The sequence below is a fragment of the Gigantopelta aegis genome, chromosome 12 (assembly GCF_016097555.1).
Source record: "Gigantopelta aegis isolate Gae_Host chromosome 12, Gae_host_genome, whole genome shotgun sequence".
Classification (NCBI taxonomy): Eukaryota; Metazoa; Mollusca; class Gastropoda; order Neomphalida; family Peltospiridae; genus Gigantopelta; species Gigantopelta aegis.
The window spans coordinates 21,517,790-21,540,649 of NC_054710.1; the positions used below are offsets into that span (position 1 = coordinate 21,517,790).

Below are 22,860 nucleotides of genomic sequence, written 5' to 3' on the forward strand. Positions count from 1 at the left end.
ACCACCACCACTGCCGTGTAATTGAAGGTAATCTTCTTGTCTTTTACCAAGTTTGAGCTCGATATTATGCAACTTATATTTCCAGTCCCAAAACAAATTACTGTCCACACATTTGTGACATTATTTATCAAATAGAAAAAAATGATGAAAAAACCCCGAAATAATATATAACAATGTTTTCTTTCTATATAGCGTAGGATTTCAAAAGACATACCACATTCGTCTTCAATCCAGTATTTATCACAACCACATGAGCATTTCTCTTTGTCAAGCTTGCCATGTTGACATTCTATGCTGCATTCAGCTGTGAAATATAAAACAGTGCAGAAACCAGCAAATTCATAAAGATTTAGTTACATTTTAGTATTATTTTCTATTGTTCTTTGTATTATTTGACTATAACATTCATTCATAAATTATCTGATTATAACATTCATTCATACCATCTCCTAATTTTTTCCTACAAAATCCCGCTTCTGGTCCTAATTCAGCACTCTATGCAGTATCATGACAACATCGACACTAATTTACCAATAATGCCATTATATTTTTCTGCCCATATAACCTAAAAAGACAAGCACTAAAAGTATAAAACCCACGACTAGGGTGTATGCCCCCCAGCCCTCCAATAAAATGTTTATATATTGCAATTTTATCATTACCCTGGCACATTTTCTGCTGCTTTTGGTGTTTTTAAGAAACGGTTTTCGGTATCCATATAACATTAATTATTTCATCTGAATTACAAAACAAATACAATTATCTTAGCAGCTAATTTATACAGACTGGAATAGCTATTCTGTGATAAATTAGTAGATGTTGTAAGGATTTTCTTGTGACTACATAAACATAAAACATTGTACAAATTCTAACTCTGAAAATAATTAATGCACCCCCCACCCCATCGAAGTACTATACAGGTCTCCCGCTATACCATTCCCCAGTCATCATATTCCGATGACTATATACAAATAAAGGTATTTATGTAGATAATATATTATTGTAATCGAAAACGGCAACAGGTTTGAGCCTTTATGTGATGCCACTTATATTTCCAGTACAAAACATTTACTTTACCCTCAGCCAGTTCCAAAGGCGTTGATTACAAACATATACGGTCACACAAAAAGTGTTTAAAAAGTTAACAAACATAAAAATAATACTTGATGTTCACACACATTCATTCTTTCTTACAGGTGAGTGTGCAGGAACTAATGCATTGGTGGTCTAGACTGGCAAATGAAGTTCTACAGGGATCTGGTTCATGCTCTTCAAGAAAATATATTTAAAAAGGAAAGAAAAAATGGTTTGTTCAGTGGGGGTCCAACCACTAACCTCCCCAGTGCATTGCTTTGGTAGTGCATCTGGCTTTTGATGGTGTCTTCAGGCATTGGTGAACATATGTATAGAGTCCTCAAATCTCAAATTCTTTTTTGTTTTTTAAATTAAAAATGTATTTATTACTCAAGATCAAACAATGTCAAGGTTAACCTGCTAATTCATAGCACAGATTAACAAATTAAACGATACTGGGTTGAAAATTGTCGTTTGTACCCTGCTAACCAGACTTTGAACTTTGTCTTAGACATTTCTGGGGTTCTGGTATCAAGAGAAATGGTATGGCGGAGATGCAGCTTTTTATGGAGAACCTTAATATAAATGAAATATGCTAACAAAAAAGAAGAAAGAAACCTCTGCAATAATTATGGCCATTTATTGAAGACTTACGTAATTCCACCGTCACCAATAGTAGTACCTAAAATCAGTGCCACATTTATAAGGGGGCAAAGGGGGCAATTGCACCCCCCCTTCTGCCAGAACCCCCCCCCTCCCCAACTAAGGACTTCCTTTATAAAAAAAATTAAAATAATTATCAAATGTCATGTAATTTAATTTCTATGTTGAGGCCCCCCCGAACCTGAAGTGCCCCAGGCCCCTCAAGTTCTAAATCCAGCCCTGCCTATAATACAACTCTCCTATATTCAACATATTCAATGATATTTTAAATAATATACAGAATAATTTAAAGGGAATGTCAGTGGTTAACTTGGATTTTAAAACACAACCATATGCAATATATAATTTAAAAAAACTGGAATAAAATTATTCTAAGAACAGACATACCACATTTATCTCCAGTCCAGTATTTTTGACAACTACATGTGCAATTAATTTGAACATAGCCATGTTGACATTTTGCATTGCATATTTCTGGAAAAAAATAAAAAATAAATTACAAACCTTACAAATCATAAACATAGTTATATTTCATATTTTTCTTAACTATTTGATTACAACATTCATTCGTAATAAAATACTCAAACATAGCCACAACTATTTTTGCAAGATACTGCATTATTACTGTATATAATACCTGCAACCATTTTCCTTTTAGTGGTAACTATATTCACTGATTAAAGTAAATCAGATTGTCATATGGTCTTGGGGTGACGCAGTTCTTTAATATCAATGGCCTAATGCCGACAAAGTTGAAATTAATTATATAATCTGAATAGCTGTACAATGTTTTAAGATGAAAATCAAGCCACTTATATTTCCAGTCAGGACAAAAAGAAAAAAAACTAAACTTTCCAGGTATTTGTTGAAATAAAAATTTCGAAAATAGAAGAGAAAGATGAAAGAAAAAACAAACAAACTATTTTGGTGTCTAAATATTGTAAAATTTTAGAAGACTCGAACAATAGTTGTTCCTGGAACACACATACCACACTTATCTTCAGTCCAGTAGTTTCTACAACCACATGTGCAATTCTCTGGGTCAAGGACGGCTCCATTTTGACATTCTAATACGCATTCATCTGCAAAATATAAAACGGTGTAAAAACCAGCAAAATCATAAAATTTAAGTTATATTTTATACTATTTTATTTATTATTCTTTGTATTATTTGATTATAACATTCATATTCATAAATGTTCTAATTATAATATTCATTCATAAATTGTCTGATCATAAATACTCATTAATAAATCAAATAACGTATTTGGAGCCAAATGTCATCACGCATGAACTAGGACATGCATTCTGATATTAATTTAAATATGCCACTTATTTCGGTATCAATTGCGGTATCAATTGTTTGGTATCTAATCCATATTTCAAACTTGGATCTATACCTACATTTTGTAGTTTGTACTGACACTATTGTCATGCAGTCCCCCTAGATAAAGTTAATGCTTGTGCTACAAGTCACCCATATTCAAAACATGATCAACAAGTGAGGAGTATTGGGAGGGAGAGGGAGCGGGAGCGGGAGAGGGAGAGGGAGAGGGAGAGGGAGAGGGAGCGGGAGAGGGAGAGAGAGAGAGAGAGAGAGAGAGAGAGAGAGAGAGAGAGAGAGAGAGAGAGAGAGAGAGAGACAGAGACAGACAGACAGACAGACAGATATTGCAAAAATATATATACATGTATATTGGATTGATGATGCTACCTTCACAACATGTTGAATATGTACTTAAATATGCTTGAAGAATTTAATGATGTTCAAAATTAATACATTTTAAAATAACTTAATAATCTTTGCTCATCATTTACAAAAAGGCCTACTGGTTCCAGATAGGATATAAAAGCTGCATTGCTTTCTCTTAAAACTATTAAAATAGTCCATTAAAGCAAGGTCTATATACTGGCTTGGACCATTAGCTGTCTTTTATGTCTCTCTAAAACTAGTCCTGTTGTTATGAATAAGCAGCATGGCTTATTTTAGAAACATTTGTGGCCAAAGAAAGAAATGTTTTATTTAACGACGCACTCAACACATTTTATTTACAGTTATATGGCGTCAGACATATGGTTGAGGACCACACAGATTTTGAGAGGAAACCTGCTGTCGCCACTGTCACTTAGGGTTTGGAGTCGGACTCTGGATTAAAACTCCCATGCCTCGACTGGGATCCGAACCCAGTACCTACCAGCCTGTAGATCGATGGCCTGCCACGACGCCACCGAGGCCGGTCATTTGTGGCCAAAGTTGCAGTCATAAAAACTGCCTTGGATATATGCAAAATGTAACGGAAAATATTTAGGGTACCAAGGCAAAGGAGGGGAACACCATGGCCATTAAGGATGGACCCAGGCAGATGAGGACGACGTAAAACAACCCAAAATATTCATACCTTTTCTGTGCAATTCATGCTTTAAAAATTAAAAAAAAAAAAAAAAAAAAAAAAAGCTGCATCGCTGCATCAATTCTGGAACTTTGGTTTTACCAGAGACAGACTTTTTCAACACTTTTTGGGGGACCTTACATGAACTGTTTGTCATTCAGATAAATAAAAGTGGGAAATTGCAAAACAAGTTACTATTTGTTAGAAAATTACTACATATACTTGTTACACGGGTGCCGTAGTACAGTATATTATATTCTAAACAGTCTGTATATTGCCTTAATTAATTGATTTTCAACCTCATTTAACTTTCTAAACTCTGTTCTATATATTAACCAGTACATTGCTGCAGACGTGTATACACGTTCTAGGTCAAGTAAGATCACGTCACATGGAACCATTGTTATATTTATAGCTGTGGTTGGTAAGCTTTTGTTTTTATTACATATGAAAACATTAATTGATAATATATATGTGCATACAACCTACAGTGTTATAGACAACTGGCAGCTGAGGATCAGTGTTTAATGCAAAATTAAAAACAAAATTTAATTAAAAGATGTGTTTGTTGTTTTTAATTTTTGATGTTATGGTTATCTATTCCTCAGTGTACCCACATAATATAACAAAGTTTATTGTACTTTGCTATATCATCAGGATTACAAGAACAGTGTAATTTCACTTCAAAATATTACTCAAAAGTAGTAGTTAAGTGCCACACGTTTTACTATAACGATGTCTGGAACTGAAAAGGACATTCACTCCATTTTCGTAATGTGATAGTTGACCTTCTTTCCCTCTCAATCGATTACACAAGAATGATTTATTGATGTTATATCACATGTGCTACCAAGCAGTGGACATTTATCACCAAAAACTTGATGATTTTACAGCACAAGTACAACTTCCTTTTATCACGAAGGATGTCAACAGCACCAGTCTATCAACGAATATCAGTGTTGTTGTTGTTTGTTGGGGGAAAGGGGTCTTTGTTTCTTTCTAGTTTAAACATTTTATTATTAGTTTTGTTTTCATGTATTATTAATTTATTAAATTATTATTGTGCTTCATAAATAAAATCTCAAAACTCTATGGTTTGGTAAAGCAGTGTAATCTTGTATGCAGTTTACAGGCCTATATAGGCTATTCACAGTGATGGATTGCCAAATTATTTAATTTTTGGTTGCGCTAATAAGAGTGAACAGCATTATATTCTTGATACTGTTCCCTCAACCTTCCCTTCCCCACCCTTTACATTAAAGCAACCTGCCGGTAGATTATTTTATTCTCAAAGGTTCAGGGACAGCGATAAGACTGCAAAAGGGGTTGCCATGACCATCCTCAATTTTAGCTGCCAATCACAAAATTCGAACATGGCACGTCACACATAATTATGCAGCGGCAAGGTGCTGCATTTGCATTAGTCCAGTTTAATGTTCTGGTCTAACAAAATCATATCAAAAATGATAGTAGCTTTTATTCACCGAGGACATAGACTTGTCGTCTGCTTGGCTATGACGCAATCCTGGGAAACACTTCTGGTAATTGTTATATTAACACTTGCGGTAATAATAACTAAACGATGATAGTTTCTATATCGCTATTGGTATTAATGCTATATTTTGTTTTTATTTTTATTTTTTAATTCATCAAGTAAAATGCAACTAGTCATAGCCATTTTGTTTTTAACAGTAAAATACAAAGAGACAATCCAATTATGTTGAACAAATTAAGTGACAATGATCGTGACAATGATCATGACATTGGCAAGGACATGAGGGTGTGGTATGTTGAAAGTGTTATGTGTTGACAGTTAATCATAAGGCTGCATTTAGTCACGTGACCTACGTGACCTAGCTCATTTGCATACTTGACCCCAGAGTAAACCCACGAATACAGAATTATCAGCAACGTTCAAAATCCATTTTGTGGAATGTGAAGTAATCTCTGTTTTTAATATTTTAATCTGGAAGTAAATTCTAGAAACTGGAAAACAGTTTTATAGATTACTTGTACTGATACATACTTTATTCTCATTTTTCAATATTTAACATGCAAAGAAAAAATAATAATCAACTATAATTTATCTAAATGTTGTATAATTTCACAAAACTAGAATACTAGTTATTCCTAGAACAGACATACCACACCGATCTCCATCCCAGTATTTTTCACATTCACATGTACAGTCAGATTCTTGAAGATTGCCATTATCACAAACTAAGCTGCAATTGTCTGCAAAAGATAAAATAGTTCAGAAATCAGCATACTCTTAAACATTTATAATTATATTATTCTTTGCAGTATTTCTTTAAAACATTTATCATATACTGTAGATCCTGAAATTAATACGATAATAATATTAATGCAAAAAATGTGAGTTTGTGTTATCCACATTAGTAATATGATGCATTTATCTCTAGGTTTTGTCTGTATTCAAACAAAAACAAACAAAGATTAAAATTATAACATATTTATAAAACATAACTGGAAAACAATTCATCGTAGACGAGACAGACTAATTGTCCTATAGTCCAGCAATATGCCAGCCACGTGTGACGACCGCAGGGTCTTTGGCCACCCTGTCAAAACTGATAATATCCATTGCGCGTGAACGGGTTTTAACATGCTAATTAATCCTGAGGTCGACCGTTGCTTTGTTTTTACTGTTCAAGTTTGCTGCAAATTTGTCGGCATGTACCACTTGGGTGAATTGTTCTTTTATTATGACTTTGAAAGGTAAGGAAGATTCAGTTGTAATGGTACATGTCTGCTAATTAATGTTTAGCCAGATTTAGGTAACTATATATGTTACGTAAATGATTGCTGCAAAAATATCCAGGACTAAGCAGATTAATTGATGTGTACGCTGATCTGTTGGGAGTTGATCTCAATGAAGACAGCTGATTTCAGGGAAGAGTACACAAACGTGGGTTGTTAATATTTAAAGGGAGGCCACTTGCATTAATTTCATGTCACATTTTAGTCTGTGCACCGTCACTCGCATCAATTTAGGGATGCGTTAATTTCAGGATCTACAGTATTCATATCTAAAATATTCCAACGTAATCACAACTTTCATCACAAGATACTGCATTGCCGGTGCTCATAATACTTGCAACCTGTTTTGTTTTGTTTATAGACAGGTTTATTGGCCAATGACGTTAAAGTACTGTGCACAGCGATGTTTAAAATAATGGATCATTTCGCCATTATGGTAGTAAAATTTGCACAATAATAAAATGTGAAGGCATTCAATCTGGTTGCATTTTCTGCATATATGTTTGATATTTCAACCTAATTTAAAGAAGTGTGTTAATAATTAAAAAAACGTAAATAATAAAGCATACTTATACATAATATATATATATGTGTATGTGTATGTGTATGTGTATGTGTATGTGTATGTGTATGTATATGTATATATTCAATAGACCTCTCTGGCTAAGTCAGTACTTATTTGTTCTATCCTCGTCCTTTACAGGTGACATAAATAAAAATAATCCACGATGTTCACACGTACATCCATTTCTTCCTTACCCATAAGAGATGGGTGTACCAAAAGCGAGCATCATGTCAGTTACTCTATAAATATCAACAGCATCACCCAGAGTTTAAAACCTGGTGTTGATTATTCATCGATGATTTTCAGATTTGCTACAGATCGTCCAATATGAGTATTATCGAACATCAGATGCAGCTTTCATGGAATAATCTTCAACCATGGCCGACTGACAATGGCATACAATTCTAAAAGTCCATTTGTTCTGTGTACATTTATAGTTCACACATATAAAAATAATCCACGGTGTTCGCGCAAAGTCATTCTTTCCTTACAGGCAACGTATGCACTGGAGTTTCTAGGGGATTCAGGTCATGCTCTCGAAGAAAATACATGAATTTGGTGTTTTCCTCACCTTGACCTGAGACGTAAGACCTCCCCCCACCAGTTCAGTGGTGCTTCTGTGTTTTGGTGAAGTCCTCGGGTATTGGTGATGCAAGCCATTTGGTGCTGCTATGCCCCGTAAACATAAAAGCTAACACTTTTTGCCAAGGATTCAAAGTTAGTAAAATAATAGGCACTCATAATGGAGATGTGCACCATGACAACAACAAAAAATCTATAGTCCTTCCTATCAGGGAATGTTGTTTTCTTACTACATGTATATTTACTACCAGTTATTTATTTCTGACCCCACTGTTTTCTAAATACAAATTAGCGGAGTGTTTTTGTTTTACAATTTCCAAAACACTTTTACATTTCTTCCTACGTCAAATCAAACTGAAGTTATTTACAAAAAAAAAAAACAATGTTCATACAGGTTGTTAAGGACCATAAGTGTACACGTCTAGCATCCTAAAATTAACATGCTAATTTAACAATGCTTTTGATGGAGAACATTCATACAGAGAAAGGAAAACAGATAAGAAGAAGAAGAAACAAATATTCAAGGATTGTAGAATTTCAGAAGACTATAACAACATTTATTCCTAGAACATACATACCGCATCTATCCCCAGACCAGTATTTGTCACAATGACAATCGCAATTTTCCCCAAGTATGCCATGTCGACATCGTAAGCTGCATTGTTCTGCAAAACATAAAACAATTCAGAAACCAGAAAAATCACGATCTTATATAGCTGTATCTTATATTCATTGACCACTATCAAGGATGGTCTGTCTAAGTATTTCAAAAATGGTTTTTGCGACAATTGCTATTAATCACTTGTTGATTTTCGAGAATTCCAAAGATTTACTTGAAATCATTCACTCTCACTCCAGATCAAAGTTTGCTGATATTAAAACGTTTTATTTTTCGACATTATATACCACAATCCCCTGCAACATTCCTTAATCAGTGGGGCATTTGTTACAAAGGACAGTGAACAAAGATACATACATAACTATCTTCCTTGAATCTGGATAATTCATTAAGACCAATATTGAATCCAGACTAAAGTATATTACGGCTGATATATGCTAAATGCTGGCCTTCCTCCATACACAGTATTTCTTCTATAATTATGACCACATTTCAATTAATTTTTAGAAACTGACAGTAGTTGTAATTATTTCCCTGCCAAATAAACATTTGCTAGTGGTTCATAATTTTCAAATTTGAGGTAAACAAGACGATCGAGGCCAATGAAACGATTCCATTATTTTCAAACTGTTACTTAATGTTAATTCAGAGAATATTTCTATATTTTTATATAATATTCACATATAGTTTATACTTATAAATACCACCACAATTTACTGTTAAGTAAACTGTCCCACATCCCAGTTCTTACCTAAACTTAAAGACTACGAACAGTAGATGACATTTTAGTAGCCAGTCACTACTGGACGTGGACTTTCACAAGATGAAATGAACATATTTGCATATTAATGTACATCCAACCTGTAAGTTGATGCTTTGTTAATTAGCTTATTATTCATGTGTTCTTTGTAATATTACACTGTTTTCCTCCAGTCTTACTTATTTTGCATCCTACATCAATTTGAAACCTACACTGTGATAACATTTTGTGGTTTTTAACTAGGTCCACAGTTATTCGTATTTGTACGCATGTGTGCTAACCAATTACAGAACATGAATGCTGGTAAGCCAGCAAAAGACATTTCTACCTTTACGAATAGTGCAAATTAAATGATTCATTGCTATCATCTCTTCCACTCTTCGTCAAAAATAGTAACTAAGTGACTGAGAAAACTATTATTATTATTATTAATTTTTAATATAGGGCTGGACATAAGCATATGAAGATGGGAGGTTGGGGGTAAAATGCCTCACCATGAAAAAGTTTCGCGCTTGGGCAAAATTAGCTGTCCTGAAACTATTTCCATCATTCTACTTATAATATTAGTTATAACCAGGGGTTTTGCCAGAAAGAAATTTTCAGGTATGGCACTATGGAATTGAGTTTTTAGAATGCCGGTGCCAAAGAAAATAGAATTTAGGATCGCTCGGAAGCATTTTCCTATCTCTCTTTATCTTGCTTTATATATTCCTTCTATAATGTGTTATTCTGCTGTATATATATGAAAAGAATAGTTTTACAATCATTTAAAGCCAACATTAATCATATAGTAATGATAAGAATAATTAATTTTGTCAAAAGGTCAAATTAAAAATAAAATCTGTAAACAATGTTGGGTATGCTGCCATACCGAAATTGTTTTTTTGGGGGGGATAGCATTTTACCTGTTTTACCCTCTGGCAGAAACCCTGGTAACTCATGTAAAAATGTTGTGTTTTCGTGCCACACCATATACTTGTACACTTCTTTTGTAGTAATGGAGATTCTCATTTAATTTGGGGGGAAAATCAGCCTATTACCATACAAACTAGGAGCAAATACGCCTATGTTGCTGGTTACTTAGAACATTGGCCTACAATGTGTGTTGACTAAAAACTTCTTTGCATTGGAAGCAGCTGGGTGGGGGTGGGGTGAGGGGGGGGGGGGGGGAGGGTGAAGGCAGAGGGCTCTGGTTATTCAAATTCTAAAAATAATGCACCCCCCACCCCCACCCCAATGAAGTAATATATCGGTCTCCCGCTATACCATTCCGATGACTATATGCAAATAAATATAGGTATTTACGATTTATGTAAGTAATATGTTATTGTAATCCAAAATGGCAATAGGTTTGAGCCTTGATGTGATGCCACTTATATTTCCAGTCAAAACATATACTTTCTAGGTATTTGTTGAAGAATTTATCTTGGAAATAGAAGGAAAGGAAAACAGAAGAGAGAGATGAAACAATACAAAATACTCAACTATTTTGGTGTATAATTTCAGAAGACTATATAATAATATTTATTCATATAACACACATACCGCACTCATCTCCAGTCCAATACTTTTCACAACCACATTTGCATTTTTTATCATCAAGCTTGCCTTGATTTTCACATTCTAAGTCGCATTTATCTGCAAAATATAAAATCATAAATATTTAGTTATATTTTAATATTGTTTTCTATTATTATTTGTATATTTATTCATAAATCAAATACCCAAACTTAGCCACAACTATCTTGACAATATACTGCATTACTATTCTTCATAATATACCTACAAGCATTTTGTTTTTATTTCGGCAATTATAATGTTGACAGATTAAAGAAAAGTTGATCATTAAATTGTTCTAGGGCGACTGAGGCAGTCTTTTGCAGACGATTGCCTGACAGTGATATGCAGGAGTCACTATCTTGTTAAAAAAACCTGTTACAACTGTCTTGTGCAAATATGATATTGATTACATTAACTATTTAGTCATTCAGATAAACAAGAACGAACTACAAATCGAGTAACCAGTTTTTAAATGAAATTAGTTCTAACTGAAATAAATGTCACCTTTCTATGACCTTTCAAAAATAATTTTACTAAGTACATATTCAAGCAAGCATGCATCGTTCAACCAACAATTGCTGGCCCTATGTCAGTGCGATGACGATATTTATTGTGACTACAACAAAACCAATTTACCAATGGATATTAATAATAATCATGTAAGTAAATAAGTACATGTTCTGTTTTTCCCATTTAGAATCTAAAAAGGTGAGCGCCTAAGCCATGTAGCCTGTGACATGGAACAGCTAACAGATTTTCTCCCAATATTCAGTGAGTAAAATATTGATGATATATAGGCACTCTTATACCGGCCTTGGTTGTGTATAGTGGTTAAGCCATCAGATTAAAGGCATGCATGTAAGTATCGCATCCCGATACCAGCTTCCACCCAGAGCGAGTTTAATAAGTACATGGGTAGGTGTAAGGCCACTACACTAACGCCTTTCTCACTGACCCACTAACACCTAACCAATAACCCATTATCCAGAGCGAGTTTAACAAGTACATGGGTAGGTGTAAGGCCACTACACTAACGCCTTTCTCACTGACCCACTAACACCTAACCAATAACCCATTATCCAGAGCGAGTTTAACAAGTACATGGGTAGGTGTAAGGCCACTACACTAACGCCTTTCTCACTGACCCACTAACACCTAACCAATAACCCATTATCCAGAGCGAGTTTAACAAGTACATGGGTAGGTGTAAGGCCACTACACTAACGCCTTTCTCACTGACCCACTAACACCTAACCAATAACCCATTATCCAGAGCGAGTTTAACAAGTACATGGGTAGGTGTAAGGCCACTACACTAACTTCTTTCTCACTGACCCACTAACACCTAACCAATAACCCTTTATCCTAGAGAGACAGCCAAGATTGTTGTACCTTGGACAGTGTGCTTGAACCTTAATTTTATAAAAGCAAGAAATAAGTATAAACAAACATACAGGATATATGCACCACAAAAAAGATATAAGTGTATATGTTTAAATTAAGTCACAGTAAATTATTGATGATGTACGTAGGCACTAATAACGGATCTATATGCTCCACCACAACAATGGATCTAAGTGTACAGGTCTATGCTAATTCATAGTGTAGACTACGAAAATGAATTATACAGGGATCTGGGTTGTGAAACCTAGCTAACCAGACTTTGATCTTTGTCTTAAGTAATTTCGGGGGTTATACTCAGCATGAAAGGTGTGCTTTTGCAAATGAAGAGGTTGGTGCTAAGTCAGAGTAGCATGGCGGAACTAGACTTTTTTATGGAGAACATTAATAGAAATGAAAAAAGAAAGAAGAAACAAAAGAAAACTATTAAAAAAATAGAATAATACATATTCATAGAACAGACATACCACACGTATCTCCACTCCAGTATTGTTTACAATCACATGCACAATCAATTTGAAGAGTGCCTTCGTGTTCACAATCTAAGTTGCAGTTTTCTGCAAAATGTAAAACAGTACACAAACAAGTAAAATCATAAAAATATACACCAAAATAATCTAGAAATGACCTTTCAGGTCTGCTAAAAAAGGATTGAATCCAAATGCCATTCTAACATTTAGTCTTCAATTTAAGAAGTTTTTATCCATTTTCAACATTAATTTAACTGACATTATGGAAACATCTTCACGTTTTGTTTTGCCATCTTGGTGTATCAGACAATCCATTATTGTGTGCATCTGAAACAAGATCACACAGATCCAGTTATTTATAAACATGGTAATCAAGAGAAGTATCGTCATTAAATTCCTGTTTATATGGAAGCTTGTGTTTCAGTTTTTCCATCAGATACAATAATTTCTATGAGATTGCTTGATGCGGCATCAGTTTTTTTTCTGCTAAAACATGGACAGTTGATTAATGCATCATTGTTAGCACTGTCGGTGTACAACAGATTGTAGCCATTGACCAAATTAACAATTCTATCGCTTCTAAATGTATTCTTTTACAGGACTCGCTTTCATGTCTGCAAGCTTTACAAAATATGAAGCTGGACACTACAATTAAGGGATGAATGAAGTATTCTTGAGTTAAGCTCACATTGGTCATACAAATTTGATACATTTATTCTAAATGAGGATTCTAAGTCTCATTGTTAGCACTGTCAATGTACACCGATGATTCAACACATTCTGATGGAGAGTACATTTATTCTAAATGAGGATCCTCCGTCTCAATATACACCGATCATTAACTGATGGATATTGTAATATATATTATGTGATATTTATACATTTATTCTAAATGAGGATCCTCCGTCTCATTGTTAGCACTGTCAGTGTACACCGATCATTCAACACATTCTGATGGAGAGTAATTGTAATATATATTAACTGTGATATTTATATATTTGATACATTTATTCTAAATGAGGATTCTAAGTCTCATTGTTAGCACTGTCAATGTACACCGATGATTCAACACATTCTGATGGAGAGTAATTGTAATATATATTAACTGTGATATTTATATATTTGATACATTTATTCTAAATGAGGATCCTCCGTCTCATTGTTAGCACTGTCAGTGTACACCGATCATTCAACACATTCTGATGGAGAGTAATTGTAATATATATTAACTGTGATATTTATATATTTGATACATTTATTCTAAATGAGGATTCTCTCATTGTCTGTCATTGTTAGCACTGAGGATTCAGTTAGTACACACCGATCATTCAACACATTCTGATAGAGAGTAATTGTAATATATATTAACTGTGATATTTATATATTTGATACATTTATTCTAAATGAGGATCCTCCGTCTCATTGTTAGTACTGTCAGTGTACACCGATCATTCAACACATTCTGATAGAGAGTAATTGTAATATATATTAAATGTGATATTTATATATTTGATACATTTATTCTAAATGAGGATTCTCTGTCTCATTGTTAGTACTGTCAGTGTACACCGATCATTCAACACATTCTGATGGAGAGTAATTGTAATATATATTAACTGTGATATTTAGATATTTGATACATTTATTCTAAATGAGGATCCTCCGTCTCATTGTTAGCACTGTCAGTGTACACCGATCATTCAACACATTCTGATGGAGAGTAATTGTAATATATATTAAATGTGATATTTATATATTTGATACATTTATTCTAAATGAGGATTCTCTGTCTCATTGTTAGTACTGTCAGTGTACACCGATCATTCAACACATTCTGATGGAGAGTAATTGTAATATATATTAACTGTGATATTTATATATTTGATACATTTATTCTAAATGAGGATCCTCCGTCTCATTGTTAGCACTGTCAGTGTACACCGATCATTCAACACATTCTGATGGAGAGTAATTGTAATATATATTAACTGTGATATTTAGATTTTTGATACATTCATTTATTCTAAATGAGGATTCTCTGTCTCATTGTTAGCACTGTCAGTGTACACCGATCATTCAACACATTCTGATGGAGAGTAATTGTAATATATATTAAATGTGATATTTATATATTTGATACATTTATTCTAAATGAGGATTCTCTGTCTCATTGTTAGTACTGTCAGTGTACACCGATCATTCAACACATTCTGATGGAGAGTAATTGTAATATATATTAACTGTGATATTTATATATTTGATACATTTATTCTAAATGAGGATCCTCCGTCTCATTGTTAGCACTGTCAGTGTACACCGATCATTCAACACATTCTGATGGAGAGTAATTGTAATATATATTAACTGTGATATTTATATATTTGATACATTTATTCTAAATGAGGATCCTCCGTCTCATTGTTAGTACTGTCAGTGTACACCGATCATTCAACACATTCTGATGGAGAGTAATTGTAATATATATTAACTGTGATATTTAGATTTTTGCACAGCTCTTTACATTTTATTTTGTGCTCGGGTGTCCTTAAACATCCATTCATTAAAAATAGAAGATAAAAACAAACCAAAAAAATACTTAACTTTATATTTCTCTAAATGCTGCAGTTTCAGAAAATTTTAATTATAGTTATTTATAGAGCAGACATACCACACTTGTCTCCAATCCAGTATTTTTGACAACCACACGTGCAATTATCCCTTTGAAGATCACCATGATAACACGATAAGGTGCATGTGTCTGAAAAATATGAAACAATACAGAAAATCATAAACATATACTTAAATTTGAATACTGTTCTTTGTATTATTTGATTAAGTTTCATTCGGAAATAAAATACTGAAGCATAGCCACAATTAACTATCTTATTCTTTATTTGTGTTTGATATGTGACTGTATTTTTAATATTTGGGCAAATTATCAGAGGCTGACACAACAGACACACAAATTAATCAAATGCTTGTAGAGTAGTCCATGCAATCTATGTCAATATATATGGTATGCTCATCATACATTGCAAAAGTAAAGAAATTAACATGGTTTATTCCGAATTTTAGCCAGAAATAACATGAACATAGAAAAATATAACTAGTGGAACAGGTAGTGATTTGGAATTAAAGTTAATATAGTCAGAGCACTGACATAATCAATTTGTACATAATAATAGTTACATATACATGTAGTATTGCTCTCAAGTAGAAAACTCGGGGGGTTTTTAATTTTTTTTTTATAGATTTTGTTATAAAAGAAATGGTATTAGCCTTTTTCACTCAGAATAGATTAAAAATAAAAATAACAGTAAACTTAATAATTTGGACTTCATGTTGGGGAGATTGCTCATAATGTCAGTGTCTGAGTACATGCGTGTGTGCACGTGTGTGTGTGTGTGTGTGTGTGTGTGTTTGTTGCTTCAAAAGTAGTTAGCAATTCCACCTAAATGTAGAGATCGAATCAGTCTTGTTTGTTTACAGTGTACTGAATATTTTCAATATTAATTAATATAATATGTTTCACTTCCAACAATATTTAATCATAACAACATAATGTATTTTAAAATATGTTAATAAATTCAGTAAAAATTAAACAATATCGTGAGAACTATATCAGTGGAATGTTTAGAAGTACAGTTACTGTAAAATCGTGGGCCTTTAAGGCATTCAATCACAGATTTAATATATTATTTCATGACAAAGTAATGGGGAATATGCTGAAATAAAACAAAGTTGAATATTAACGAGCGAAGTCTACAAGGAGGTTGAAACTCGCTCCCCTGACAGTTATAATTTAAAAATTTCTTATTATTTGTTTGGGTGTGGGGGCAGTGGTTATTGTTTGTTTGTTGTTTGCTGGCACATATTCAAGAATTGTAGCAGGTGGGGTGGGGTGGGGTGGGTTGTTGCAGAGACATGCTCCCCCGGAAAATGTAGCACATTTATTTATTTTTTTAAATTCTGCACTGACAGCAGAATATTGTGGCGCAGTCATTTTTTGCTTAATACACAATATAATGTCATGCATTACTAGAAAATGAAGCCCTGTTTATTTGTTTACTAGAACATTGATTACAATGTCGTGTAAATAAACTTTAGCTTATTGATCTCATTAATTTAATTTGCAGTACATAAAATTATGGCTTGTGCCCTATGCCATATATATATATATATATATATACCAGTCAAACCCGCTTATTTGCATACCCTCGGTGCTGCTCGATTTTGTGCAATTAACCGGGTTAGTCGATTAACCGATAGAGTACCGACTTTCACTTTGTAATAGCCATCCAACTACAAAGTGGCATGGGAGACAGTCTAGCATAATGCGGTATTTCATACCGGAACTATTACAGTTAACACATGCAGTTGGATATATATAAATGTAAAAAAATATATCGATCGATATATATATAATTAGCATGACGTTTTGTTTTAATCTGCCAGACCAGAAATCATTTTAAAAAAACCCAACCCAACAACGTCCGTCACTGGGCGTCGTTTTCTAAAAACACAAACTTTGTGCATTAAATAAAAAACACTGACCATCCACTAGTGTACACAAAGTGTATTAGCCATGTAGTTAATGAGATAAACTTGAAACAACAGAACCATCAAAAAGTTCCCGTTTCATCGGTGCACGTGTTTACAAAATGACGTCAGTTTCCGGAATTACCGGGCTGTTGATTGACCGAATGCGCCTCACCATAGAATTACGTGAACTTGTATGAATTTGCTGGTATGGTGTTCTTTCCCTCCCAAAAGATATGGCAAGCTTTGGTATTATTTGTGATCCCCAAATAATGATTTTGCTATTGTTAAGCAATTAAAGTTAAGCTCGGCTAGTGAGTCGTTATCAGTTCCAGCAGTCTGCATTGCATGCATGACCGGTATAACACAATTGACTGACCTTCATGGTGCGGTCCGACTGATTGGTGTCTAACAATATAGCAGAAACTTAGGGACGATCCATAAATAACGGTCTTTGTTATGTTTGTTTTTTGACGACCTCCCCCACCAGTCTTTTTTTTTCCGCTACATTTTTTGGGAAGCAAGTGATAAATCGTTTCTTTTGCGTTTAACAGATATAGCGTACACTGCATCTAATGAATAAGTGAACAACAACCCTTTCTCGGTCACATTTATTAAAAACATAACCGCCTAGGACGATTGATCTGTAATCTTTTAATTACTAACAAGGCTTCTCAACATAACGTAATTGACACAGAACAATGATTGCCCTGAACACGTCAATCGAATAGGGCCTCAATAGTTGAGTGCGCATGCGTACAAGCGCACAGGCGGTACTTCTAAAAATAATAGTCGGAGAGTTACCTGTTATTGAGATGGCCTCTGATTAACAGCAATATATTGCAAACAAAACATTAGGTCTTAGGTTTATTCAACTTATTTATGTCATTCTTAAATCTTGTAGTCGGGTATTGTGATTCACCAGTAGTAACGTGCACACCATGTCATTTGCATGTCACACGTCGACTCTGTAAACAGCGATTACAGTCGGCTTGCCACACAGTGAGCTCAAACAAAACAGATTAATCGGTGATTTATTCGAGTTTTTTTGCCAAAGTTTGATAGACTTTCTCAGTCATTTGTGACATTAATTTAGCACACACAAAAACAAAAACAAAAACGTTATTTATATGTGCAAATAACTGATATATAGCCTGTAGTCTATGCAATTAACCGGATGTTTTGTAGTGTTATACGGGCAAATGGTTCTGTGTTGGGTGAAAATAGTCGATTAACCGAATTATGCTATAAACCGATGTGCAAATAAGTGGAGATGACTGTATATTGACGGAAAAAAAACCCAAAGCAAGTTTTTTTATTGGTGGTAAATACTTCAAATGTTTTATTGATGATTATTTTATTGTTTGGATTTTTAGGTTATGTCTTCATTACTAATAAATTTTGACAAGTTTTCTTGTGTTGTCACAGACAGCGTTTGCATGGATAACGTTGAAATGTGGCCGTTAGATAACTTAAAAAAAACCTTGTTGTGAGATAAATGGTATCTATAATGGCCACTTGTGTATTATTCTCTCTCTCTCTCTCTCTCTCTCTCTCTCTCTCTCTCTCCCTGCCCCCCTCTGTCTGTATATCTCTCTCTCTGTCTCTCTTAATATGTATATATATCTATGTATGTATGTATGTATGTATGTATGTACATGCATGTATTATATTTTCAGTGTGCTCTTAAAGTCATTGACCACGAATTACACGAAAGTCATACCACCACGACTAAAAGTGATTTAACAGTACCAGGTAACCTGTATCAAAGAAAATATGTTGACATTTGATTTTTGGCTGATGTATCACTAGTTGGTGGCAGGTGTCATTCAGTCAAAGACTGTCTTAGAATAACTCCGATTGTAGCAGTGCAGTTACATTTATGGCGCACCCTTCCCCACGACTAAGTTCCTGTTACTTACTTTGTGTATGGTTCCTTAGATAATAGTTTCAATACTTTTTACTTGGGGAGGGTAATGTTATTGCAGATATTTCAAAACAATATTGGGTTGGGTGATTTTTTTTATTATGGAACATATTGTAGTAGAAATTCTATACTTTTAATTAATGCATCATTTTACAAAGATACATGTAGGTGTGTGACAGTTGATGGTAGTTCTAGGTTTACAAAATATCATTTTCTCTTGTGGTGTAATGAATATTTTCAATACTAAAATTAATAAAGTTTTTTCTTCCAGCAGTATTTAAGCATATAATTATGAAATTAATGTATTTTAAAAATACATGCAACCAAGTTTACTCGTTTTAACAACCATTGCAAAGAAGATATTCCGCTACTTTTGCCCAGTGTTGTGTTGCCCCCCCCATGCATTTTTGTTTTGTCCTAGGGTATACTAAAATAATTTTAATAGTTTTGTTTGGTGTCTGGCTCATGAACTAACAGTTGGCATTAAAATTTGTGATGGGTTTTTCACTATATTGCCGTACTAAAGGAGGACAACTAATTTTTAAATTCTTAGCTTTGTAGAATTTGTATTAATTGATTTCTGATGGGTTTCGGCAAAATGTCTCTTGTTTCTGCCATGAGTTGGATCATGTGACGTGTTTGATAGGCTCACTGTTACACTCACTGTTACACAACAAGTATATCTGTTTGTAGGTATTAATATGATACGGTTGGTGCAATCTGATTAAAATTAGCTCTACTGGTTTACCAGTAGATCTAACAGCATTGCGTGGACTCCCATGTTCAGGTGACATTTCATCTATAAATAACAATTTAAATATCGACCAATTACACTTCGCCTTTTATAGCGTTATTCGGGAACATACAAATTCTAAAAATATCGGGCGAGACTATTTATGCAATAGGCGAACTTGTTGGTTTATTTCAATATTAAAAAACAGGGGGGAAAATGCAGTAATAAACTACATTATATACTAACATAAACAGATTTTATGGCTATACCATCACAGATTTTTTTTCATCTTGAAACAAATTTTATATTGAAATTAGTTTCCGGCATACTTTGTAATTCACCCGAATCATTTCGTATACCCTCGGCATAATTCCGAATGTTTTGAAATACTTTTTAAATCACTGGCATGGTTTTACAAGTAAGGTATTGATTGGTCGAATGAAAGGTCAACTGAACATGAGCTCCAACGGGGTGCTATTAGATCCACAGGTAATAGTAATTAACCAGTGGAGCTAATTTTAATTAGATAACCATACAAAAACAGACACTGATCACATCATTTTGTCCAAGATTATGAATGACAAGTAATAATGTATGTACATCTTCCTAAACGCAAGCAATTATTAGTTCAGACTGGTTGTTAAACACTTTATATGAAAAGGTCAATTGCATATTCTTCCCTTGTGATTTTTGAGCCTTGAATTCATGTTACTGACCGGCCTCAGTGGCGTCGTGATTAGGTCTACAGGCTGGTAGGTACTGGGTTCGGATCCCAGTCGAGGCATGGGATTTTTAATCCAGATACCGACTCCAAACCCTGAGTGAGTGCTCCGCAAGGCTCAATGGGTAGGTGTAAACCACTTGCACTGACCAGTGATTCATAACTGGTTCAACAAAGGCCATGGTTTGTGCTATCCTGCCTGTGGGAAGCGCAAATGAAAGATCTCTTGCTGCTAATCGGAAAGAGTAGCGCATGTAGTGGCGACAGCGGGTTTCCTCTCAAAATCTGTGTGGTCTGACGCCATATAACCGTAAATATAATGTGTTGAGTGCGTCGTTAAATAAAACATTTCTTTCTTTCATGTTACTGATATTTCCAGTTGAGTTCACCGAAACTGTTTCAAAAACAGAAGAGAAAAAAAAACAAGGAAAGATGAAATAAATAAATAATTCTCTGCTATGATTTCTCTATACTGTAGAATTTCAGAAAAATGTAATAATAGTTATCCCTACAACAGCCATACCGCATGTATCTCCAATCCAGTACTTTTCACAAGCACATGTGCAGTTACTGCTTATAACCATGGCATGTTGTGCACACTGTAAGCTGCAATCATCTGCAAAATATAACACAGTTCAGAAACCATCATCAAAATTGTAAATATGTAGGATTTTTTGGCTAATTTTTCAATTATTTTCTTTACATTATTTTATAAAAACATTAAATGATTTAAAAAGAAAATGATTATGTTAGCAAGATATTGCATTGCTATTTTCATAATACCTTTCTCTGTATTAGTAATTATGTTGACTGCATGATTAAATAAAATCGGATCATTGTATCATTCTGGGGAGAGGCAGTCTTGCTGTAGATGGGGAGGAGTCACACCCTTGTTAAAAGGCCCCTGTGACAGCCTTGTGCAGATATGATATTTATGACATTAACCATTTCGTCATTCAAATAAAAAAGAACAAACTGTAGAAGCTATAATTTGTTATGAAATTAGTTCTAAGAGTTGTGTATTGTTTGATAAAATTGTGAAACTTGGCACACACATCACAAATATTAGTTTTAAGATTGGAGGCAATTTTAATACAATCAGTATAATAAAAGATGGCCGCGATGGCAATTTTCCCAACATAAAATCATGGGCAAATTTAAAAAACCCTCTAAATAATATTTTATTGATATTTTATGTTTAAGTATTTCCATGAATGAATTTCTAGAATTAAAAATATAATTTTAAAAATTAACCTTAAGTTATAACCTCTAAAGGTCCAGGGGTTCAAAAATCCCATCGCCTGGTGCCCGTGCCAAGTGGAATTTTCATGCTGGGCAAGTAATTATGTTAACTGCATATGCCCAATGACAAGTGACTAATGCAACACCTAAAACCTTTTTAAAATTTTGTTATAAATCTCGGTAAAACATTTGGAAAGAGTTCTGATCGTGCGAGCATTTACATAGCTCTAAGGATAACTAACCCTAACCCTAAATGCTGGAACGATCGGAACTCTTGCCAATGTGTGGACACACCAAAACTGAAAACAATGTGTTGAAAAGTTCGATAACAATTTTAGAGTTATTCCCCTTCTACTATCGACTAAGATCGGTAATTTCCGCCACTGAACATTTGACTGAATTCATAAGTAATCGGTTCAATGATCTTCAAACTTAGAAATAACATCCAATACGTTTTACAGCTCATATAAAAATAATGCCTTGTTTGTGCAATCATAATGTTTAATCCTCGCAAACATGGTAAATGAGGTGGGATACAGTTTAAAATTGTCATATTCAAATTAAATTAGACGTTAATGTGGTTCTGGAATCTGCTCCTTGCAAATGAACGGGGGTGTAAAGCAAATTTATAATTTCCGAGTTCACTTGAACAGAGCATAAATATTATGAACTGTATGCTTATAAAAGATGTAAGACATTTAACTGAGATATAATAAACCTTGTATCAGAAAATACTTAATGTGTTTCAGTACTTTGCAAATGTAAATATACGTTTGTGTAAAATGAACGGGTAAGGTGAAGTTAAGATTTCATTAGCCCTATGCCTTAATCGT

At 33.9% G+C, this 22,860-nt stretch overlaps 1 protein-coding gene across 4 annotated transcripts in view; it reads right to left on the reverse strand.

Moving 5' to 3' along the window:
- Window positions 1–22,860, reverse strand: part of LOC121385783 (neurogenic locus notch homolog protein 1-like) — a 135,992-nt gene that overhangs the window by 55,193 nt on the left and 57,939 nt on the right. For 3 of the 4 annotated variants that reach the window (XM_041516565.1, XM_041516566.1, XM_041516564.1), the window contains exons 9-17: window positions 21,309–21,401; window positions 15,534–15,623; window positions 12,863–12,952; window positions 10,980–11,072; window positions 8,634–8,720; window positions 6,273–6,362; window positions 2,727–2,819; window positions 2,125–2,211; window positions 215–304 (exon numbers count right to left, since the gene is read on the reverse strand). In XM_041516565.1, the coding sequence (XP_041372499.1) occupies window positions 215–304; window positions 2,125–2,211; window positions 2,727–2,819; window positions 6,273–6,362; window positions 8,634–8,720; window positions 10,980–11,072; window positions 12,863–12,952; window positions 15,534–15,623; window positions 21,309–21,401 (813 nt within the window). The remainder of the gene's footprint in view (window positions 1–214; window positions 305–2,124; window positions 2,212–2,726; window positions 2,820–6,272; window positions 6,363–8,633; window positions 8,721–10,979; window positions 11,073–12,862; window positions 12,953–15,533; window positions 15,624–21,308; window positions 21,402–22,860) is intronic. The other variant, XM_041516567.1, reaches the window with a different exon arrangement.